This window comes from Petromyzon marinus, chromosome 27, assembly GCF_048934315.1.
Source record: "Petromyzon marinus isolate PM22_M1 ecotype Great Lakes invasive population chromosome 27, UKy_Petmar_22M1.pri1.0, whole genome shotgun sequence".
Lineage (NCBI taxonomy): Eukaryota > Metazoa > Chordata > Hyperoartia > Petromyzontiformes > Petromyzontidae > Petromyzon > Petromyzon marinus.
This window is the reverse complement of record NC_133693.1, coordinates 9035174-9053285: the sequence shown is the minus strand read 5'-3', so window position 1 is coordinate 9053285 and position 18112 is coordinate 9035174. Positions and strand designations below refer to the sequence as shown.

Sequence of the window (18112 nt, the reverse complement as noted above, 5' to 3'; positions counted from 1 at the left end):
TGATCTGATTCATAAGAGATACTTAGGCAATTACTGTACATTACAACTATGTAGCACATTTGATTGTAATTTGGTTCATATTAATCTTCATATTTATGTTGGGCTGTGATACCCCTGAAGAAATCGCAAGCAGCTGTTTGCTACAGAATCCTGCGCACTGCCATAATGGAAAAATTATAGCCCTGAAGCTATCTAAGACGTGTAACAGGAATAAGCTGCTGTATTCCGCATCGTCTCCCCCAGGATTAAAAACATTGTCAAGACGGGGAGTTTCAGCGACATCATCAGCCTGCATTGGCCCATCTCTTCACGCTCCCTCTCTCTTCTGATTTCCAGCCATTTTTACTTCGTAGGACTAATTTCAGCTACCTGCCTTCAATTCGTAATTTATTTTTGTCTTTTCTCAGACCACTGCATTCATATTCTCTTCTCACTTCCTCATTTACTGTGCATTATCAACCGCTGCAACTTCCCAGGGCCACGTGGCATATGAGACCCAGTCTCCGATCTTAGAAGCCCTCGCCTCGCCGACTGCAGACTGCTGCACCCGCAGTGCGACTGGCGAGTACCAATCCGACCTTGCCGTAACATCATAATCATCATCATCATCATCTTCTCGACAGCTGGAAGTTTTGAGAGCGTTACATTCACGCCGGTTGTCCGACTTGGATGCCCCTTACCGTGGACGCAATGCGATGGGCCGCACGTGTTCACGCGGTGGACGACGTCCTTCATAACCCGAGGGTCGTTCAAGCTCGACTTGAGAAACGGCGCCCCACTGGAGGATCTTATCTTGGGGGTGCCCCACTGCTCAGCCTGCCTGTGCCATCACAAACCAACCCCAGCCTGCTGTAGAGAAGCGCGAGGCCCAGCTGAAGTGGTGGGATCCACCGGAGGGGCCTGCATGTTCCTCCGTTCCGCCTGACTGTCCCTCGCTGAATCGACCTTCGCCTGTGGATCGCTCAGCTGGTTTATACGGTAGCACCTCTCAAGACATGATTGCCTCAACGCTTGGGTTCACTCTGCAGAGTAACATGCTTTTATTCTATTGACTGCACTAGCTTTCCATGTGTTGTGTTGTTTATTGTATTGCTTGTTTAACTTTTTATATCAATCGAAAACTTATTTCTTGAGAACTGATTTATGTGTGCAGTTTGTGGTTCTTTCCCTGCACCTCCGATTAGCATGGATGGCTACGTACGGTGCGAAATAAGTTCAACATACTTACATATCAGAATGCCATGAAATGTAATTTAATAGCATATTGTCTACAAAATACAAAAATCGATTCTCACACATACCGTTCGATGCCTGTATTGCAAGAGTGAGACTCAATATGAACGAATTAATGAATATACACCAAATCGTTAAACGCCCAAAAAGTACCAACCTTCTAACGTTCACAATGACATGCATTGTGTGAAAAAGAGACAGATGCTTTTTAAAATCGTCCATTGGATTAAACTGCACGCACACGGATGATCCGCAGCCAAAACGCACGCAACACTGTTTTATCCAAGTCGCTCAGTCGCAGGTACAATGGATCCTGGGAAGGAAAGATAAACCCTCTGTGGATGTCTCCCGGGACTGCGAGCTAAACCGCGGAGTCGGCTGGCCTGGGCACGGCCGCACCACCTGCCCGTTTCACCGGAGACGAGGTGACGGTGCGTCACATTCATCATCTCGGGCCTCACCTGGACAGACCGCTGAGTTGTTGCAGATGCGCTGCTCGCGCAGGGTGCCATTGCAGAGGTTGGGGACGCAGGCCCACGTGCGCACCTGTGATCCCTCGCCGCACGTGGTCGAGCACTGGCTCCACTCGGACCACTCCTTGCCACCCCCACCCGGGGGCTGATCCTGCTCTCCTCCTAGATGATAGAAATCGTCGTCGTGATCATCAACGTCGTTCTCATTGTCATAATCATGACCATATTTGCCATTTGAGATGAATCAGGAAAGGGGATACGCTCTCACCAGTCATTCAACAACAACAACCGCCATTCGCCACTAAGTGGTGGTGACATCACCACGACGCTTGTGCCAGGCTATGTGCACCCTGAGGCCACGTGAAGTGTCGAACGCCCGCTGGCAGGAGGTCACGGGGCAGACCCAGATGCCACAGGTTGACTGACCGAGATGACACACACACTAAAAGGTATGGAAAAATTGACGTATTGGGGGCACACTGATGCAACATAACACACCGGTACTCACAGAACAGTCTGACGCTGTATCTGTTCCCTTTGAGTGAGTTGCAGACTCTCCATCAGAAGTCGCCTTAATTCAACCGCTGCTTTCCCATTCGAACGTGCGGCACGAGTCATCGTCTTTTGATGCCACCGGCCGCCAAGAAACTATCCCGGAAATGAATCGAGGAACCGTCCGACCAAGTCTAGGGCACGAGGAGTCAAATCTTCCTTTGCAAGACGGAGCAGCCAATCATCATCAGGCTTGGTGCTGCTACACGGCAACAGACTGTGAAGCTTCCTGTTCAGCTGCTCGTAACATTCGTCTTCCGACTGCGTCGACATCACGAGAACTGATTTTGACGCACCGCGCAAGATTTTCTAACCGGGGTTACGAATCGCGGGAAAGTAGATCATAATTGTAAAAAATGTGCTTCAAAAAAAAAGCCAATATGTTCAAATATATAATAATGATACTTTCTATAAATAATTAATGGCAATAAGAATGTATTTGAAATAGCAAAAGTTCGTCTCTCTTTGGTTATGCAACTCGTTCTGTATAATTTCAAGTAACTCTGAACATTTGTGATTGCTCACTCTTACGAGTCGAGTCCATCACAGGTAAAGGTGAAAGCGTGCAAAGTTGTATTCTGTTTGCGGCCCAAAGGTACGCATAACAAAGCACCATATGAAAACACGGTACTGTGTTTTCAGTTCATCTTTATTCATGAAACACCAATGACATGTTATTTGCCTTCTGCAGTATTGCTCTTGGTCAACTGTGGAAAGAAAGAAGTGCCCAAGCATGACAGCTGCATTTCACTTAAAATAGAGTAATCAATTATACTGCTATTATGATTGCTGCATAAATGTATTACTTCTGAATTAAACTATGGCACGAGAGGTAGACTGATCACATCATATATATATATTTGTTCACACGCCACAAGTATAGTTTGGTGATAAAATCATGAGCAACAATAAAATGCAATATCCGGTTATAGTTTTTTTACAGCACTTCTGATTGGCTTTGCGAAGTCAAAGTCAAGGTTAAAGTACTGCTCTGTGCAGGTGAGCAATGGTATGGCTAGCATATTCATTCGCGGCCTTGAGTGAGTGGTGAAAATTTCACATTTCCATGGTTGAAACCAATATCTGTATATAATATCCACAGAGAATAGGTTTTCCCCTTTTTTCTGGCAACAAAACAGGTGTTAAGATGTAATAGGGTTTTTCCCCTTTTTTCTGGCAACAAAACTGAAACCTTTTTACGAGGATTCATGTCTGCATTAACCACAATACCTACAGTCATAATGGAAACAAAAAAAAGTACTCTGATAATATATGCATTGTCTTTGAAACTGATTGGTCCACACCAGAGACAGCTTTCATTTGAGCCTCGTCTCAAAACGGTGTCAGACCAGAGGACGCCAAAAGGCGAACAGCACAAAGACAATGCCACTCTCAGAGTAATGAGGGCTCCACTGCTGACTTTCTTCATTGACCACGGATGAATGATTAGATGTGTCGACCTCCAGTGGGATTTTAGCTCTCAAGTTTCCAATTATGGAACAGGTGTTCACAGGTGGTGCAATAATATCTGCGTGTTTACATAATCGTATAATATTAATAAGGTTTAGAAGGCTCAGAGGCCTGGCTGATAGAGCTTAGAACTGGGTTTGAACTTGCAACTTTCTGATTGTGACTCAAGTGCGCTAACCACACTGCCACACATCTTTAATGATTTTACCAAAAGCGACATTATGCGCATGTTAGAAAAATATAGAGGTCTTACTTTCATGCGCGATTGGCTGTGAATTCCTGTCAACTGAAATAGACTGTGCGTGTGACATAATGGATAAGGTACACGGACATACACTCAGACTAAAACTGCAAAGTTGATTAAACATTGAAAAACGTCTGTCGGTCTCCGCATGGAATGTTTCTGGGAGCATTTCCCCCATGTCAGCCAGGTTTTCAGAGGTGATTCATAGACTGTAGGATATCATCAGGGATTGTTCTAGAGGTCCAAATAATAAAGGTCACTCATATTGGTTTGTAATCCTCTGATTAATTGAAATGATTAATTTAAGCTTTGTGAATATATGCATGAAAAAAAAATTCGAACTCAAAGCAAAGTGTCCCCAACTCAAATGAGCATTGGGGGGTAAGGCTAAATACAATTGGAGACCTTAAGCAGCAGTGCAAATTCCATATCACTATGGTCTATCAATACGACTATCACTGTTGACTTCCCACAACCTAGCACTAATTTCACACACCCCAGTGGAATGATGGACAGTCAGCACCCTTTAATTAATTACGAGGCTTCAAGTTAAATTAAATTTCGTGCAAGTTGTATTTAATTAAACAATAATAATAAACACTGCCTGCTCTTAGAATATTCATACCCACGTTTTAGACTAAAAATACATTTCAAAATTAAATTTAAAGTAAGGCTGAAGCTTGGCTAACTTGCTGAGCGTGGATTTTTAATAAACAGCCTTTACTTTAAGGCTATTCAAGTCACACTCAATGAAATAAATTCGGTGGCATCAGCAATTTGTTATGCCGGGGAAAGGAAAAAAAAAGAGTTAAGTGATTAAAATGACATGAGTAAGAAAAATGAAAGGTACGAGTTAAACTTTGGCTGAGAAACGCTGTGGCATGTTGGATGCCCAAAGCCAACTCACGCTTATTGACAGAAACTGTAACGAATGCGCATTCATACTCCCCTGATTAACTGAATGATCATTCATTTTCAAAATAAGTAAATGCTTGCATAAAATACCCAAAAAAACAGAGCGCACGTGACATTGGATGCAGAAGGCATGGCTGAACTTCAAACCTGTTCAAGGTTAGAAAAAAGTGGGTGGGGCGATGTCATTACAAAATTTGTGTGCGGGTTAGCCGACCGGCTTGGGCGACTTGTCAATGAACGAAGCCAGCAAGCCCTCAGAGAAGCTGGCAGTGCTGAGGAATAACGAATTACAGGTGACGGGCGGTGAAATAAACCTCACTGCGCGCTGTGGTGGAGGATCACGGGAAATGGGCAACGCTTATTTTTTTCTATACCGGAACGGTTCGGAATGTTGTTCCGTGGAATTATTTTCGCACGCCACATCCATCTCGCCGTATTTTGTCAGCATGATTTTTTTTGGTATAAATCTGCCCGTAGAATTTGAGAAATATCAGGTATTATATGAGCCAAGAATGTCTGTTTGTGTGTAACGCTCGTGACGTCACTCCACATGCCACGCCCCCCCCCCCCCCGTCATGAATATTCATGAGCAGGTGGATTTTTACTCTCACGCAGAAGGTCGAGCGGAAATATTATTTTTCGCAAATTCGTTTTAAGTTTGACGTTTCTTTATTGCAAGTTAATCTAATAAATAATTCGACAAAGTGGATGTGGTGTCTTTATTTATTTCTTCAGCACTTGAGACAAAAGGCAAGTCTAATTTATGCTTCTACGTTATGGTAAAATAGACATTTTTCGGTGATTTTCCAGATATTGTATCGATTTCCAATTTATTTCAACCCCAGCGACCGAAATCAGAAGAGAATAAAGTATCAGAGCAGTGAATTTGAACAAATTGAAGGTCAGTTATATACAGTGCTACGGTGAACTGCAGTGAAGTGTTTCATGACGTAGTTTCGTGCAAGAATCACTGCCATTAATACAGTGCTGCAATGAAACGCAGTGAATTGTTTGCCGACATACTCTCGTGCAAGATTCACTGCCATTAAATTTACACGAGACACAATTAAACTCTGCTCAATTTTTGCGTAAATATTACAGCTTCGGCCCTAGGACGGGCAAACAAGCTAGTGTCAGGTATAATGATGTAGGACCACCATGGAAAGGCGGATCCAGTGCTAAACTGTTGTTTCATTTCCTCATGCCAATAATCCCCATTCTAAGCCAGCCTAACAGCGTGCATAGTGAACATGCACACATTATTAAATTGGCAATAGTTCAATACCTTCCAAGCGATGAAAAAAAATAATGGGTTTAACCCTTTCTGGCAATAAAACACGTGTTCGGATGTTCAAACACCAAATTGAAACTAATTCTAGATTTGAAGCTTGCGTGACTGCAAGGATTCATACTCTTTGTTTTTTCGGTAAAGTCACGTAGGTAAAATAAAATAAAACAACTAAATTAAATCACGACGTTTCGGAGGCAACACAAGCTTCCGTCATCAGGTGGAACAGACACAGCAAAAATTCGCTGTATCCTCAAGTGAACAGCTCTGGAATACCCGAGATTATATACAGGTTAAGGGGGGGGGGAGGAGCCAGGAAGGGGCGTGGGTGGGGAGGGGAGGGCTAAGTTAAGCCGCCTTTTGTTATTCTGCATGGGGTTCGAGGGGAGTGGTGGTGCACTGCAAGAAAGCGGGTAAAAATCACCTTTTGTTATGCTGCAGGGGGTTCGGGGGGAGGGCGATGGCGTGCTGAACGAGCGCATGCACCATCCTGGTATAAACGGAAACGGCTGTACAATTATAACCCAGCTAAAGTTTGACTTGGTTGATGACATCTTTCCAAAAGTTGCTCAATTTGAAACCATCCTCTCGGTTGAAGTTGTGTCTATGTTTGTATATTTGGATGGCTTCATGGACAAATCTTTGATAATAACCGGGAGGTTTGCATAGTACTTTGGTATCAGAGAAAACAATGTCATACCAAAGTACTATGCAAACCTCCGGGTTATTACCAAAGATTTGTCCATGAAGCCATCCAGATATACAAACATAGACACAACTTCAACCGAGAGGATGGTTTCAAATTGAGCAACTTTTGGAAATATGTCATCAACCAAGTCAAACGTTAGCTGGGTTATAATTGTACAGCCGTTTCCGTTTATACCAGGATGGTGCCTGTGCTCGTTCAGCACGCCATCGCCTTCCCCCCGAACCCCCTGCAGCATAACAAAAGGGTGTTGTACCCGCTTTCTTGCAGTGCACCACCGCTCCCCCCGAACCCCCTGCAGCATAACAAAAGGCGGCTTAAATTAGCCCTCCCCTCCCCACCCACGCCCCTTCCTGGCTCCTCCCCCCCCCCTCCTTAACCTGTATATAATCTCGGGTATTCCAGAGCTGTTCACTTGATACAGCGAATTTTTGCTGTGTCTGTTCCACCTGAAGACGGAAGCTTGTGTTGCCTCCGAAACGTCGTGATTTAATTTACTTTTATTTAATTTTACCTACGTGACTTTACCGAAAAAACCAAAGAGTACCAAATAGAAACCTTTTTGCAAGGAATCAAGTCTGCATTTACCACACGTACTTGTGGTGAACATGCAAACAAAACACGCTCGGATAATATATGCATTCTCTTTTGAAACTGATTGACCTGCACCTTCAAAGCTGCACGATGAGTTTTACGTCACACAGGCGCATGAGGTGCGACACTGGGAGATCGACATCACACGCAAAGACGTCCATTGGAAGGGGGAATGAGAGGTGTACACGGCTGGTGATGCCATCACCTTGATCGAAAAAGGTTTCTTCATTTTCTTGCTTCTTTCGGTAAAGTCACGTAGAATGAGAATAAAACAATAAAACAAAATAAGACGATAAAATTCCCACTACGTTTCGGCCACAACACAAGTAGCCTTCTTCAGGTGAAGGAACAGAACTGTCGGGACGACAGCGCTTCAATGAACGCTGCTAAGATTCGCAGCGTCTTTTAAGCTAGGTGGGAGAAGTAAAGAGCCTTGACAAAGGAGTTTTCATATCAAACAGGAGAATTTAGCATTGAAATAGCTGTGTTAGAGTGTTGGATCAGCAGGGTGCTAAAGTCAGAAATTAGACGCTGCGAATCTTAGCAGCGTTCATTGAAGCGCTGTCGACCCGACAGTTCTGTTCCTTCACCTGAAGAAGGTTACTTGTGTTGTGGCCGAAACGTCGTGAGAATGTTATTGTCTTAGTTTGTTTTATTGTTTTATTCTCATTCTACATGATTACCGAAAGAACCAAGAAGATGAATCCTTGCAGTCACGAAAGCTTTAAATCGAAATTTAAGGTTTCTTCATTATCGCTGTTTTTGTGTTGCCAATTGTTGTTGAGCAACCCTTTGATTGATTTGCCTAGGGGTTTCTCTGGAGTATGTCCAGAGTAGCAGCACAAACTTCGCTGCTACTCAGTGCGTTTTGGATCATCCTAATGCAGAGTAACGGATGGAAAGAGATAGCGAATTATCTTTGTTGGAAAGCGTTACAAAAAAAACCCTATTGGTTAATTTAATTATAATAATGAATCACAAGTCATCGTGAGAGGAGCTAATTATTACATCCCTGCTTTCCTTGTAATGGTTGATTGGCTTATTTTGATTGCTTTCTTTATAAACTGATCTTGAAACAGTTAAAATGGAAGAATGATCGTCGCAGCACTAGCGTGGGTCATTGCAAGAACAGCAAGAAACCAATGCACATCGGTCATGTTACAATCATAGTATAGTGTTGGTACATCCTAGGTTAAACCTACACCATACATATACTGTCCATTGTCTTGAAGAGAGGATTCACAACATCAATCGGGTAATAATATTGGGTTACCGTTAAAATATCCAATAAAGTATTACATTGCATTACTTATAAAACATTGAGTGATGAGAAATATGAGATGGATTACAGCTAAAGTCACCTTCTGGCACCTAGGATAAGACATTCTGTATACCCACGCCATAAGCAATGTTTCCATGTGCACTGAATGTGATAGTCCCAACCCAATTCACCAGTGATTACAATGGTATTTGCACTAAATTATGCCAAGCCAGCACTTGTGACAGAGAAGGACATGCACTTTACTCGACCGTACAGTTTCAAACAGGGCCTTTTGCGAGGCTGGTAAAATAAATGTATTGTATTGGTCACAGGCAAGAGTCCTGTGGTTGCCTTGTTTCCAAAAATGTTTCTTGCCCAGATGTTGTTATTCTGTCAGTCGGGGAGGGCTCCGATAATGGAATCGAGTTTTGATCTGTAACTGAATCTGGCACTCCAACCGGGAGGAGAAAGAAATGAAGATGAATGAAAGAGAAAAGTAAAAAAAAATTGTGAATGAAAAAACACACACACATTTTACTTCAAAGACTCATGTCCTTTTGCAATGCAGCGAGTTGGCATTTATTGATCATTGTACGGCCACATGCTCCCATAAGTCATGGTGTCACGGACGTGAAGCAGCGCTAGACTTGCGCACGCGAAGCATTCATGTGGCACAATGCCTCACCCGGAAGATCATGTTGTGCACAGGTATACGCCAATAACGTACACTCACAACATCTTCTTTGCAATGGCATCCGGATGAGTGGTCTGCAGCAAAGCACTGAACTCTCAAGTCCAGACCCAACAGACCCCATCACCACGATTGCTGTCATCATGATGCTTGTTTACCCAGGAAAGCCCAAGTCCCAATATTGTTCTTTTCAGGAAGGTCCAGCAGAGTTTTAACAATGTTTTAACATTTGGATATTTGACCAATCACAGTTGCATTGTGTTTTTTTTTTCTTAAAGCTACGAGGTCAATGAGTGCTAGTTTGTGAAAAGTGCCATAATAAGTAAAATTTTAATACAAATGTATGGAAGTTGTTTACTGTGCAATACATATGTCACACGAAGGGTAGCACGTGACAACTCCTGACTACAAATTCGAATTTCAGTTAACTTTATTTAAGACACGTCCTGTTTGGAACCCTTGTGCAGGTGGTGCAATATATTTTATAGGTAGGACCTTGAATGTTTAAATAAACTCTGATTGCTGACGTATGAAACGAACACGCGCATTGGACAACTAAATGGAGCTTTCCCTTGCAATCCTGTGATGTCAATTTAAAGACAGTTGAGCTCAGGAATGTAATGAATGTTGACATGCATTTGAGTGTGACGATTTCATTCGGCCGAACAGGCAAGGGATGCACTGCGGTTCGAGAACTCTGCTCACAATCGAAAGGTTGGCGAGTTCAAGCCCTGGTGGGATGTCCAACTGGTTGCTCTATGGATAAACTTGGCCCCTGGCATATAAATGTGGACATTTCACTACTGGCTCGCAAGCCAAAATAGATGATGACCTCTGTCCAAAATGAACTTGAGTAGAACACAAAATAATAGAAATACTCCACAACCATGATTATAATCATTATAATAATTCGTGTATCAATATTTGATTGCAAATGCATTGGTTGACTTGGTCCGAGTGTTATGTAAATGGAGGCAACTTTAAAATACGTGTTCGTCAAAGAGGTACTGCATTGAAGGATGCTATTTTATTTTTAGTAGAATTTCAAATCAAGGAAACGGTGTGATAGTTATTCAAATACTGCACAGTACAATTTCAAATATGGCATTATGCTACTCACTTTTACTGCTATACTGTACATAAGCAAGGCTGTAATTCGTGAAAAATACATCAAGAATAATTAATATTTAACTAAATGGCAAGATCAATCATTATTTTTAAATATGGAATCAAAAAACACAGCACGTCACAATTGTTTATGCAATATTAAAATTTTATCAAATGCAATCCTGTATTCCATCAGAGATTCAGTTAATAGTTTAATTCAATGTAATCAATGCATTTTTTTTTAGTGTGGTGTGTCATGTTTGTGTATATGTTGTAATGCATACTTGATTGCACGGTACGTGGAACCCACTGTATTTACTAATGCAAAGGACAAAGATCCCCGTGTAGCCTTAAGACACTTTTGGGGAAAGTGCAGTTGGCCAGCACCTATGAAGGCCGGCAAGGCACACGAGGGGTTAGATGGCCAGCACTACGGCCAACCGCCTTCGTATCCCGAGCGAGACGTACATTCATGAAGAAATCCACCAGCAGTGATAAAAGGGTAATGGGCCTTAATTTTCGATATTGACAATTAACAACCAATTAACACGAGCGCTATGCAATGATTAATTACCAATGCCTTTTATTTAAGGATGTACGTGCGTTAAAGATACAAATCTGCGCGGCCCTCTCATCTGCGTTCTGAATGAAATCTGCTTCCTCTCTCCCCGCGATGGATTGATGAGACGGAGCGCATAGCGAGTGCCTGGGTGGGCCGTGAAACATTTGTCTTTCAATTATAAGAGGCGCATTAAATATGCATTCTGCGGCAACGCATTGTGACCTCCAAGTTCTCATGCAAGAAGAAAGCAGGGGGAAGGGGGGGGGGGTGGAAACACGTGTAATTTTGAAAACCTGTCAACGTGTCAAAGTAAAACTGCTTTTCTCTGCGATTCAGCAGCAGGAGCTTAAATCAGTCTCTGCTCTGTGGCTAGCGCATTTTTTGTATTCCTCTCCTCCTCCCTGCTCAAGCAGAATCCTCCAAGCGACCGTTGTATTGCAGCCCACAAGCAAAAGAGTTTGCGTGCGTTGTTGATGATCCATTTTTTGTTTGAGTCGTTATTTAATGCGTTCTATTAGACCGGTCTCTTTGGTCCACGTTGCAGGATGCGGGAGAGGGAAGGTGTAGCGGGAAGCTACGTAGCGTGCTTTGCGGGATTGCAAAAACGCCGCGTTTGGAATGAGCGTGTTTCCAGATGCATCAAATCAAAGGCCTTGGAACATTGCCGGCGTTCAATTACCTTCAAAGCAACACCTGACAAAAGCAACGAAACTCTGCACTGGCCCTGTAGTCTTTGACTTTGGAGCCTAGTTATTATGCCACTGCATTTGGAAAATAGTCTAAAGCGCAGTGCAGGTTTCTAATAAAAAGAAAAATTTGACAGGTCACTTTTGTCGTTTAATTTGAGGAATCAGTGGTCTCACCGTTTCATTAATGATCTAAACAATTCTAACAATGTTGCAATTCCAGCAGCTGTTCATTTGTGTTGGTGTTTAGTGGCATCTGCTGCTACCTATAGCTGTCTGTCATCGTGTCCTGCCGTCTATGTGTAGATAATGATGAAAGTTGGACTGCCCTGCAATTTGCACTTGTATATTTGCGCTCTGAGCGAGCGATGGCGCAGTTGTTAGCACACTGGGCTATGACCCTGGCAAGCTGAGTTTGATTTTGGTCGGAAACCAAAACAACAACAAGATCTATTTTTTTTCAAAATTCGGTTAAAAAGCAACCCATGCATTTCAAGAACCGCAATGCATGTGGTGAATATGAGACGGTGGACCCTTAAAAAAACAACGTGACAAAGCGGTTCTTGAAAGAGGCGCACGCGGCTACAGAGCCGCAGGTTTGCTGACCCCTGCCCATAGTCTGACAAAGTGTGAGGAGGCCATGGAACCCAGCAGTAGTTTGACAAAGAGGCTGTGTTGGCTATTGAGGTTGTTTTGACCACACGTCACTGTACTGGTCATTGTAGGTTGGCATAGGAGGGCAGAGTGTGGCCAAGACCGGTTCAGATTTCACTCGCCACGGACGTTTGCCATGGCCGGGAATCAAACTCAGTTAATGAAAAGTAAGAATAGGGATTTACCCTTTCTGGAAATAAAACAGGTGTTAAGATGTTCAAACGCCACATAGATACCTTTTGCAAGGAATCAACTACTTGTGGTGAACATGAAAACAGACAAGCTCTGATAATATATGGCATTGTCTTTAAAAGGATTGGCCTACACCAGAGACAGCCTTCTATATGGCCTAGCCTCACAAGTGTCAGACCAGAGAACGCCAAAAGGCAAACGGTTCACCGGTTTCACCATGCAGTTCGCTGACCAGAGCCTCGATTGTTTTTTCAATGGCACTGGCAGCATCCTGTCGTGAAACAAAGACGTTTCCGTTTCTAACGCTCACAGCAATGAAACTGTCATTGTGTCGGAGAAATGTTCGTGAAAGGCACCTTGAAAATCATTTCACAACTTACTTTGAAGTCTATTCGAATGGCCTCTTGACCAAACTAGTGGTTGCACGATTAGACGTCCTACTAAGAGTGTTTACCACATGGGAATTAAACCGACATTTTAAGTTATGAAATCTAACATGTGATTAAGTAAGACACCAAAATTAAAGTTAGGTTTAAATAAAAATACAATCGTTGGTAACCAGGCTGAGACCATCAACTCACTGAGACTCTCTTTCAGGAAGGCCTGCATTTTGATGGGTAGGCAGGTTTTTTTTCTCTTCGGAGAAAATCAGAGTGATTGGAGAAAGCCCACACCTATGAGGGGATAATACGACCAGATCCACACACACGTCCATCAACTCATTTTATGGCCTATCTTCTCCTGGCCACCTCGCAAGCCCAGCAGGTTTCACAAACCCAACGCAATCCACCAAACCCTGCCTCGAAAATTACATGGTAAAGGCATTCATCATCACCAGCCATCGCTAGTACATTAATGGTGAAACTATTAACCCCCCACCCACCACAGCCATTTAATGATAATGTCACAATTCAGATTCAAAATTCCCAATTCACTTCAACAATTCATTAGTTTTTACACTGGTGTGAATGTAGTGGCCTCTCGCGGCTGACGTCAGGCCTTGATGTGCGCCAATTCTTATGCGCATGATTCGACGCGTGTGCCGTGAGCTTCACAATCAAGTGTCATTCAACGGACGAACGAATGAATGCGTCATTACATTCCCATGGCCCACGACCCCCAAACACGTCAAAGTTCCTGGCGTGTCTGCCATATTGTTGATTCAGAGTGGGTGCGAATGGGAGCCGACCTGGATACAGTTGTTCGCGAGGAGCCGGGGACTGACCGTACTGCTGCGAGGAGAATGGCCTCCGGGTTTGGAGTCGCTTGCCTTGAACCTCCAGCGAGCGAAGGCCTTGACTCCGAGGGGCTGTCAGAGGGAGAGGCAGCCAGTCTGCGGAGAGATTTTTAAAACATCAGAATATTCATGAGCGATGCAGCTCTTTTTCATAGCTGTACACTCGGGGCAGGTTCGAATGTTACAACAACAAATAATACAAAAATACGATAGGAATGCATAGTATAGAAAAGGTAAGAAAATCACAAACAAAAAATACAAACAAACTAAACTCTTTTTATGTTACCAGGTAAAATCCACTTAGCTCTTAGCTTCTTTTTTTCAGAAGTGACCTGGCCACAAATGATAGCTCAACGAAGTGGGTCAACATGTTGAAATTTATAGCAGGCAAATTATCTAAATAATCTACGAGAAACGGCCACAACATTAACCTATTTACAGCTTTATGCACGGCCGTTCGCAATTTTGTGCATCATTGCGTTTTAATCTGTTCATTAAAGCTGATGCGGTTAATGGTGTGTCATTCTGTGTAGTATTTAAAAATATCTCTCTCTTACTCTTATATTTGTCAACAAATACAATGCATACACCAAAGGCATAACTTAGGAAACTTTACGTTGGGTTTGGCAGATGATAACACCCACCCACTAGTAATACAGTTAAACTCAGAGCTTTTGCAAGATGGTGATTGAAGCAAAACTTGAGATTGGCCGAGACACGAATTTCCTTTTAACAAAATCTTGAAGTTCACATCAAGAAGGTCATTTTTGTGGAATCTGAAGGTTAGTTACAATTAAGCTGTAGTGCGAGTTCCTCTTTCCCCATAGCCCATTGGCCAGCTTTACTTGTTTAGTAATCAACAAACACGTCCGATGCACATTATCTAGATGACATCTGAATGAAGGATGCTGATAAACATGCGCATTTTGATTTGGAGAAGACTGTAAGGGCTTGCCGTTGGGAAGTGGTGGAATACCAACCGCTGTTTCCACAAACCATGGGACAATGCAATTAGCATCTCAATGTATTTTCACATAAACTAATTTAAAAAGTACAAATGCTAAAACGTTTATGCCGGTCATTATAACAGCTGCAATTGACGTAAGAATAGCTGTGGTAACGTTTTCTTAACTGTGCTTTCCACTAGTGACTCCATCTTGTTTGTCAAATGAGATTGCACCGATAGTACACCTTATCGTATTGATATGCCCTCTGGGTATTGTTCAGATTACCAGCCATAGTCTTAGGCTTTGATGTCATTCATGGCATCTAAAATGATACAGCTGGAGGGGAACTAAAGGATAAACGTGTCAGTCACGATAGAACACTGCACATGCTCATCGATGCAAAACCGACGCTATCACCTTTGCACTCCACTAAGTGCCTGTAAAAGGCATGATGCACTCGGAGCCTATTTCAGGACAATTATTGCCAGAAATCGTCATCGGCAACAGTTACCGCATTAGTTATATATTGTAAGAAATATGTTGTCCAAAACTGGACAAAGCTGATTGGTCTTTCTCTAGTAGGCAACCGAGATGGAAACTTCCAATCAAGTCATAGATATATGTCATATGACTACCCAAGGGCTATTTGTAGTACAGCCATTTTTCATCAAGTGCCCTATTTAAAAAAAGCTCAGCTGTTATTTGGCTGAATAAAAACAATGTTCCTTCATGCCACTGCTATACCAAGTTCAGTCCATGTGCTTGAGTAAGATGAAGTGTGGGGGAGACGAGGTAAGGACAGTAAGGACCATGAGTGGACTTCGGCAGGCCAGGCCACGGATATGTAACGAGGGATGATGATGATGTCATCACGGTGGTCGAGACTAATGACGGAGCTGCATCCAAAATCAGGGAACACGCCCAAGTGGATGTCCATCGTGGAAATTGAGCGATGCAATCGGCTCGGCATGGGGGGGATCATGACGTACCATCACATGACCTTGAGAGATGGAAACGGCTTGGCAAAGGCCTTCATCCAGCAGTGGATAGACAATTGCCGATGATATGATGATAAAAAAATAACTTTCTACAGTAATTAGTGTCAGTGTTCTCTGCATTCATATCTGATATACCACAATGCGCCAGAGTCATGCCAACTCCACTTGAATAACATTTCAATATAGCAATGCACAATTCCCGAACAGACTCAGTCTGCAAGGATGTATCGAGGTTTTGGACGGACTGCAATGTTGTGCACAGGACAGGGATACTGCAATGACGTCAAACGTCAACCCTGTCAGTTATCTGCTGCCCTTTGCTGCACAGATCGTAGTAGATATCAAGAGCGACTTTAATTACCTTCTAGCCTGGAACCAGAATCTGATGCAGCAGCGGTTTAACAAAAAAAATGTCAGTCGGTGAGATGGAATAAGCAGCGGGTTGTCTACATAAACGCTTCCATTGCTAAGCCACGCTGAAAAAAAAAACGCAGTATGGATATTCCATTGCAATGCATTTTTCTTCCAAAGAAATTGGCCGGGCGTGGAACAGGATGCCAACTATACGCACTTGTAGAGAGGTTCTACCGCCAGTCAGGGTTGTGAGCAAGCAGTTGTAGGGCTGTACCTTTACCTTACATGTGCGTGTGTGCGTGACAATTGTTTGCGATCACAAGAAAATACCATGAGCAATGATTGAAGATGGATCGGAGTCAAAATTGAGACAATTAACTTAAAAGTGAAAAGCAATATATCAATGTGGGTAAAAAACTAATTTTTCAGTCGAGTGCATGGATGATTTATATAGATACTGGTATATAACACTGAATACAAATGCATATTGTGCAAAGAAGCATAGAGTGGTGGTGTACCAGGGATTCCGCTGAGAGACAGAAAGAGAAAAGCATGGACCAGAGAGCAAATGCAAATCAGAGATGTCATGTTGACTGAAGGAAAGTGGGTTTGGGCAGAACACATTGCTAGAAGGGATGATGGTCAAGGCTGGTGATGGAATACCAGCCAAAATACGTAATCTGCCCAAGAGGTGACCACGATGGAGATGGAGCGATGGGATGATCTCATGTGAAGGATCTGGATGGATTGTGGCGTTTCACGACATTTGTGCGATCCATCAACGATTGCCTCCAAAGTCCTGGATACAGGCCGTGTGCAAAGCCACCACCGCTCAGTATGGCCAAACATCCAAATGTAGAGCCCTACTTCAAACTAAGGTTGCCACATTCCTGGTTCCCTGGTTCTCAGTGTCAGATCCTTTGGGTAGACTCCAGTCATAGGAGACAAAGCCATTTAAAACACTACCCGTCTGACCCAATGCAGGTTTGCCCGAGTGCATTGCACCCACGTTGCACTTGAAGCGTTGTAATAATATATTGAAGTGGAGTAGTTTTATCACAGAGTCTGTCTTAAAATCAATTGCATTTTAGAGTATAATTTGCTCGAGGAATAGCATTAATTATTCCACTTGTTTTAGAATAGCTTGGCACGAGTTGCATTAAAGGAACAGCGTATAAAAAAAACAGCATACGGCGTAGTCATGAAGCAAATACTTTATAAAGCTATCCAGTTAGAAAAAAGTAAGGACGTTCTTCAACTGCTTTAAATATTTGTAATTTTATGTAATAAAGTGGCAGAATGCACAACGCACACGGTGGCTCATAAAGGCCATGAGCTGAATTTTAATCTTTGTTTGCCAACTGACAGCAGAGTTTCGAACGAAATAATGTTACCGTGCATTCTGGCACAATTCGCCTTTGCTGAAATCAGGGCGCCGCCTGCGATTACCGTGCGCGTGAGTCACGGTAATTTTGCACGCGTGCGATTATTTTGTGGGCCGAGACACGCACACCCTCGCCGGTTCTGCCGTGCGTCTACGCGGAGGAGGATGCTCTCTGCATTCTTAGAGGGTTGGCTGAGCATACAGTTAAAGCGAAAGCCTCTCCCCGCAAATTGCGCCCACGTCACGGCGGGCAAAGGGGCCTTTCTCTTTTTTAGGCGAGGATTTAGACGATTAATTCACATCAGTCTTCAATTGAAGCTTTCGTGACTGCAGGAATCCATACTCTCTGGTTCCTTCGGTAAAGTCACGTAGATCTAAAAAATAAAAATCAAAAAAAGAACACGACGTTTCTCATCGGATTCCTCCAGGGTGTTATTCGACCATACTCCGCCATGCGGGCTATTGCAAAGCGGTGACGGCGGGGTGAGCACGGACGTGTGAGCAATGAAGCACCGCACAACAACAACGTCTTTCCTGCATTGTTCTTTGCTGCTCACAGCGTAA

At 43.2% G+C, this 18112-nt stretch overlaps 1 protein-coding gene across 1 annotated transcript in view; it reads right to left on the bottom strand.

Annotated features, from left to right (window-relative positions):
* Positions 1 to 18112, bottom strand: part of ADGRB3 (adhesion G protein-coupled receptor B3) — a 174946-nt gene that overhangs the window by 126702 nt on the left and 30132 nt on the right. The window contains exons 3-4 of the mRNA XM_032961547.2: positions 13854 to 13961; positions 1695 to 1868 (exon numbers count right to left, since the gene is read on the bottom strand). Of these exons, the coding sequence (XP_032817438.2) occupies positions 1695 to 1868; positions 13854 to 13961 (282 nt within the window). The remainder of the gene's footprint in view (positions 1 to 1694; positions 1869 to 13853; positions 13962 to 18112) is intronic.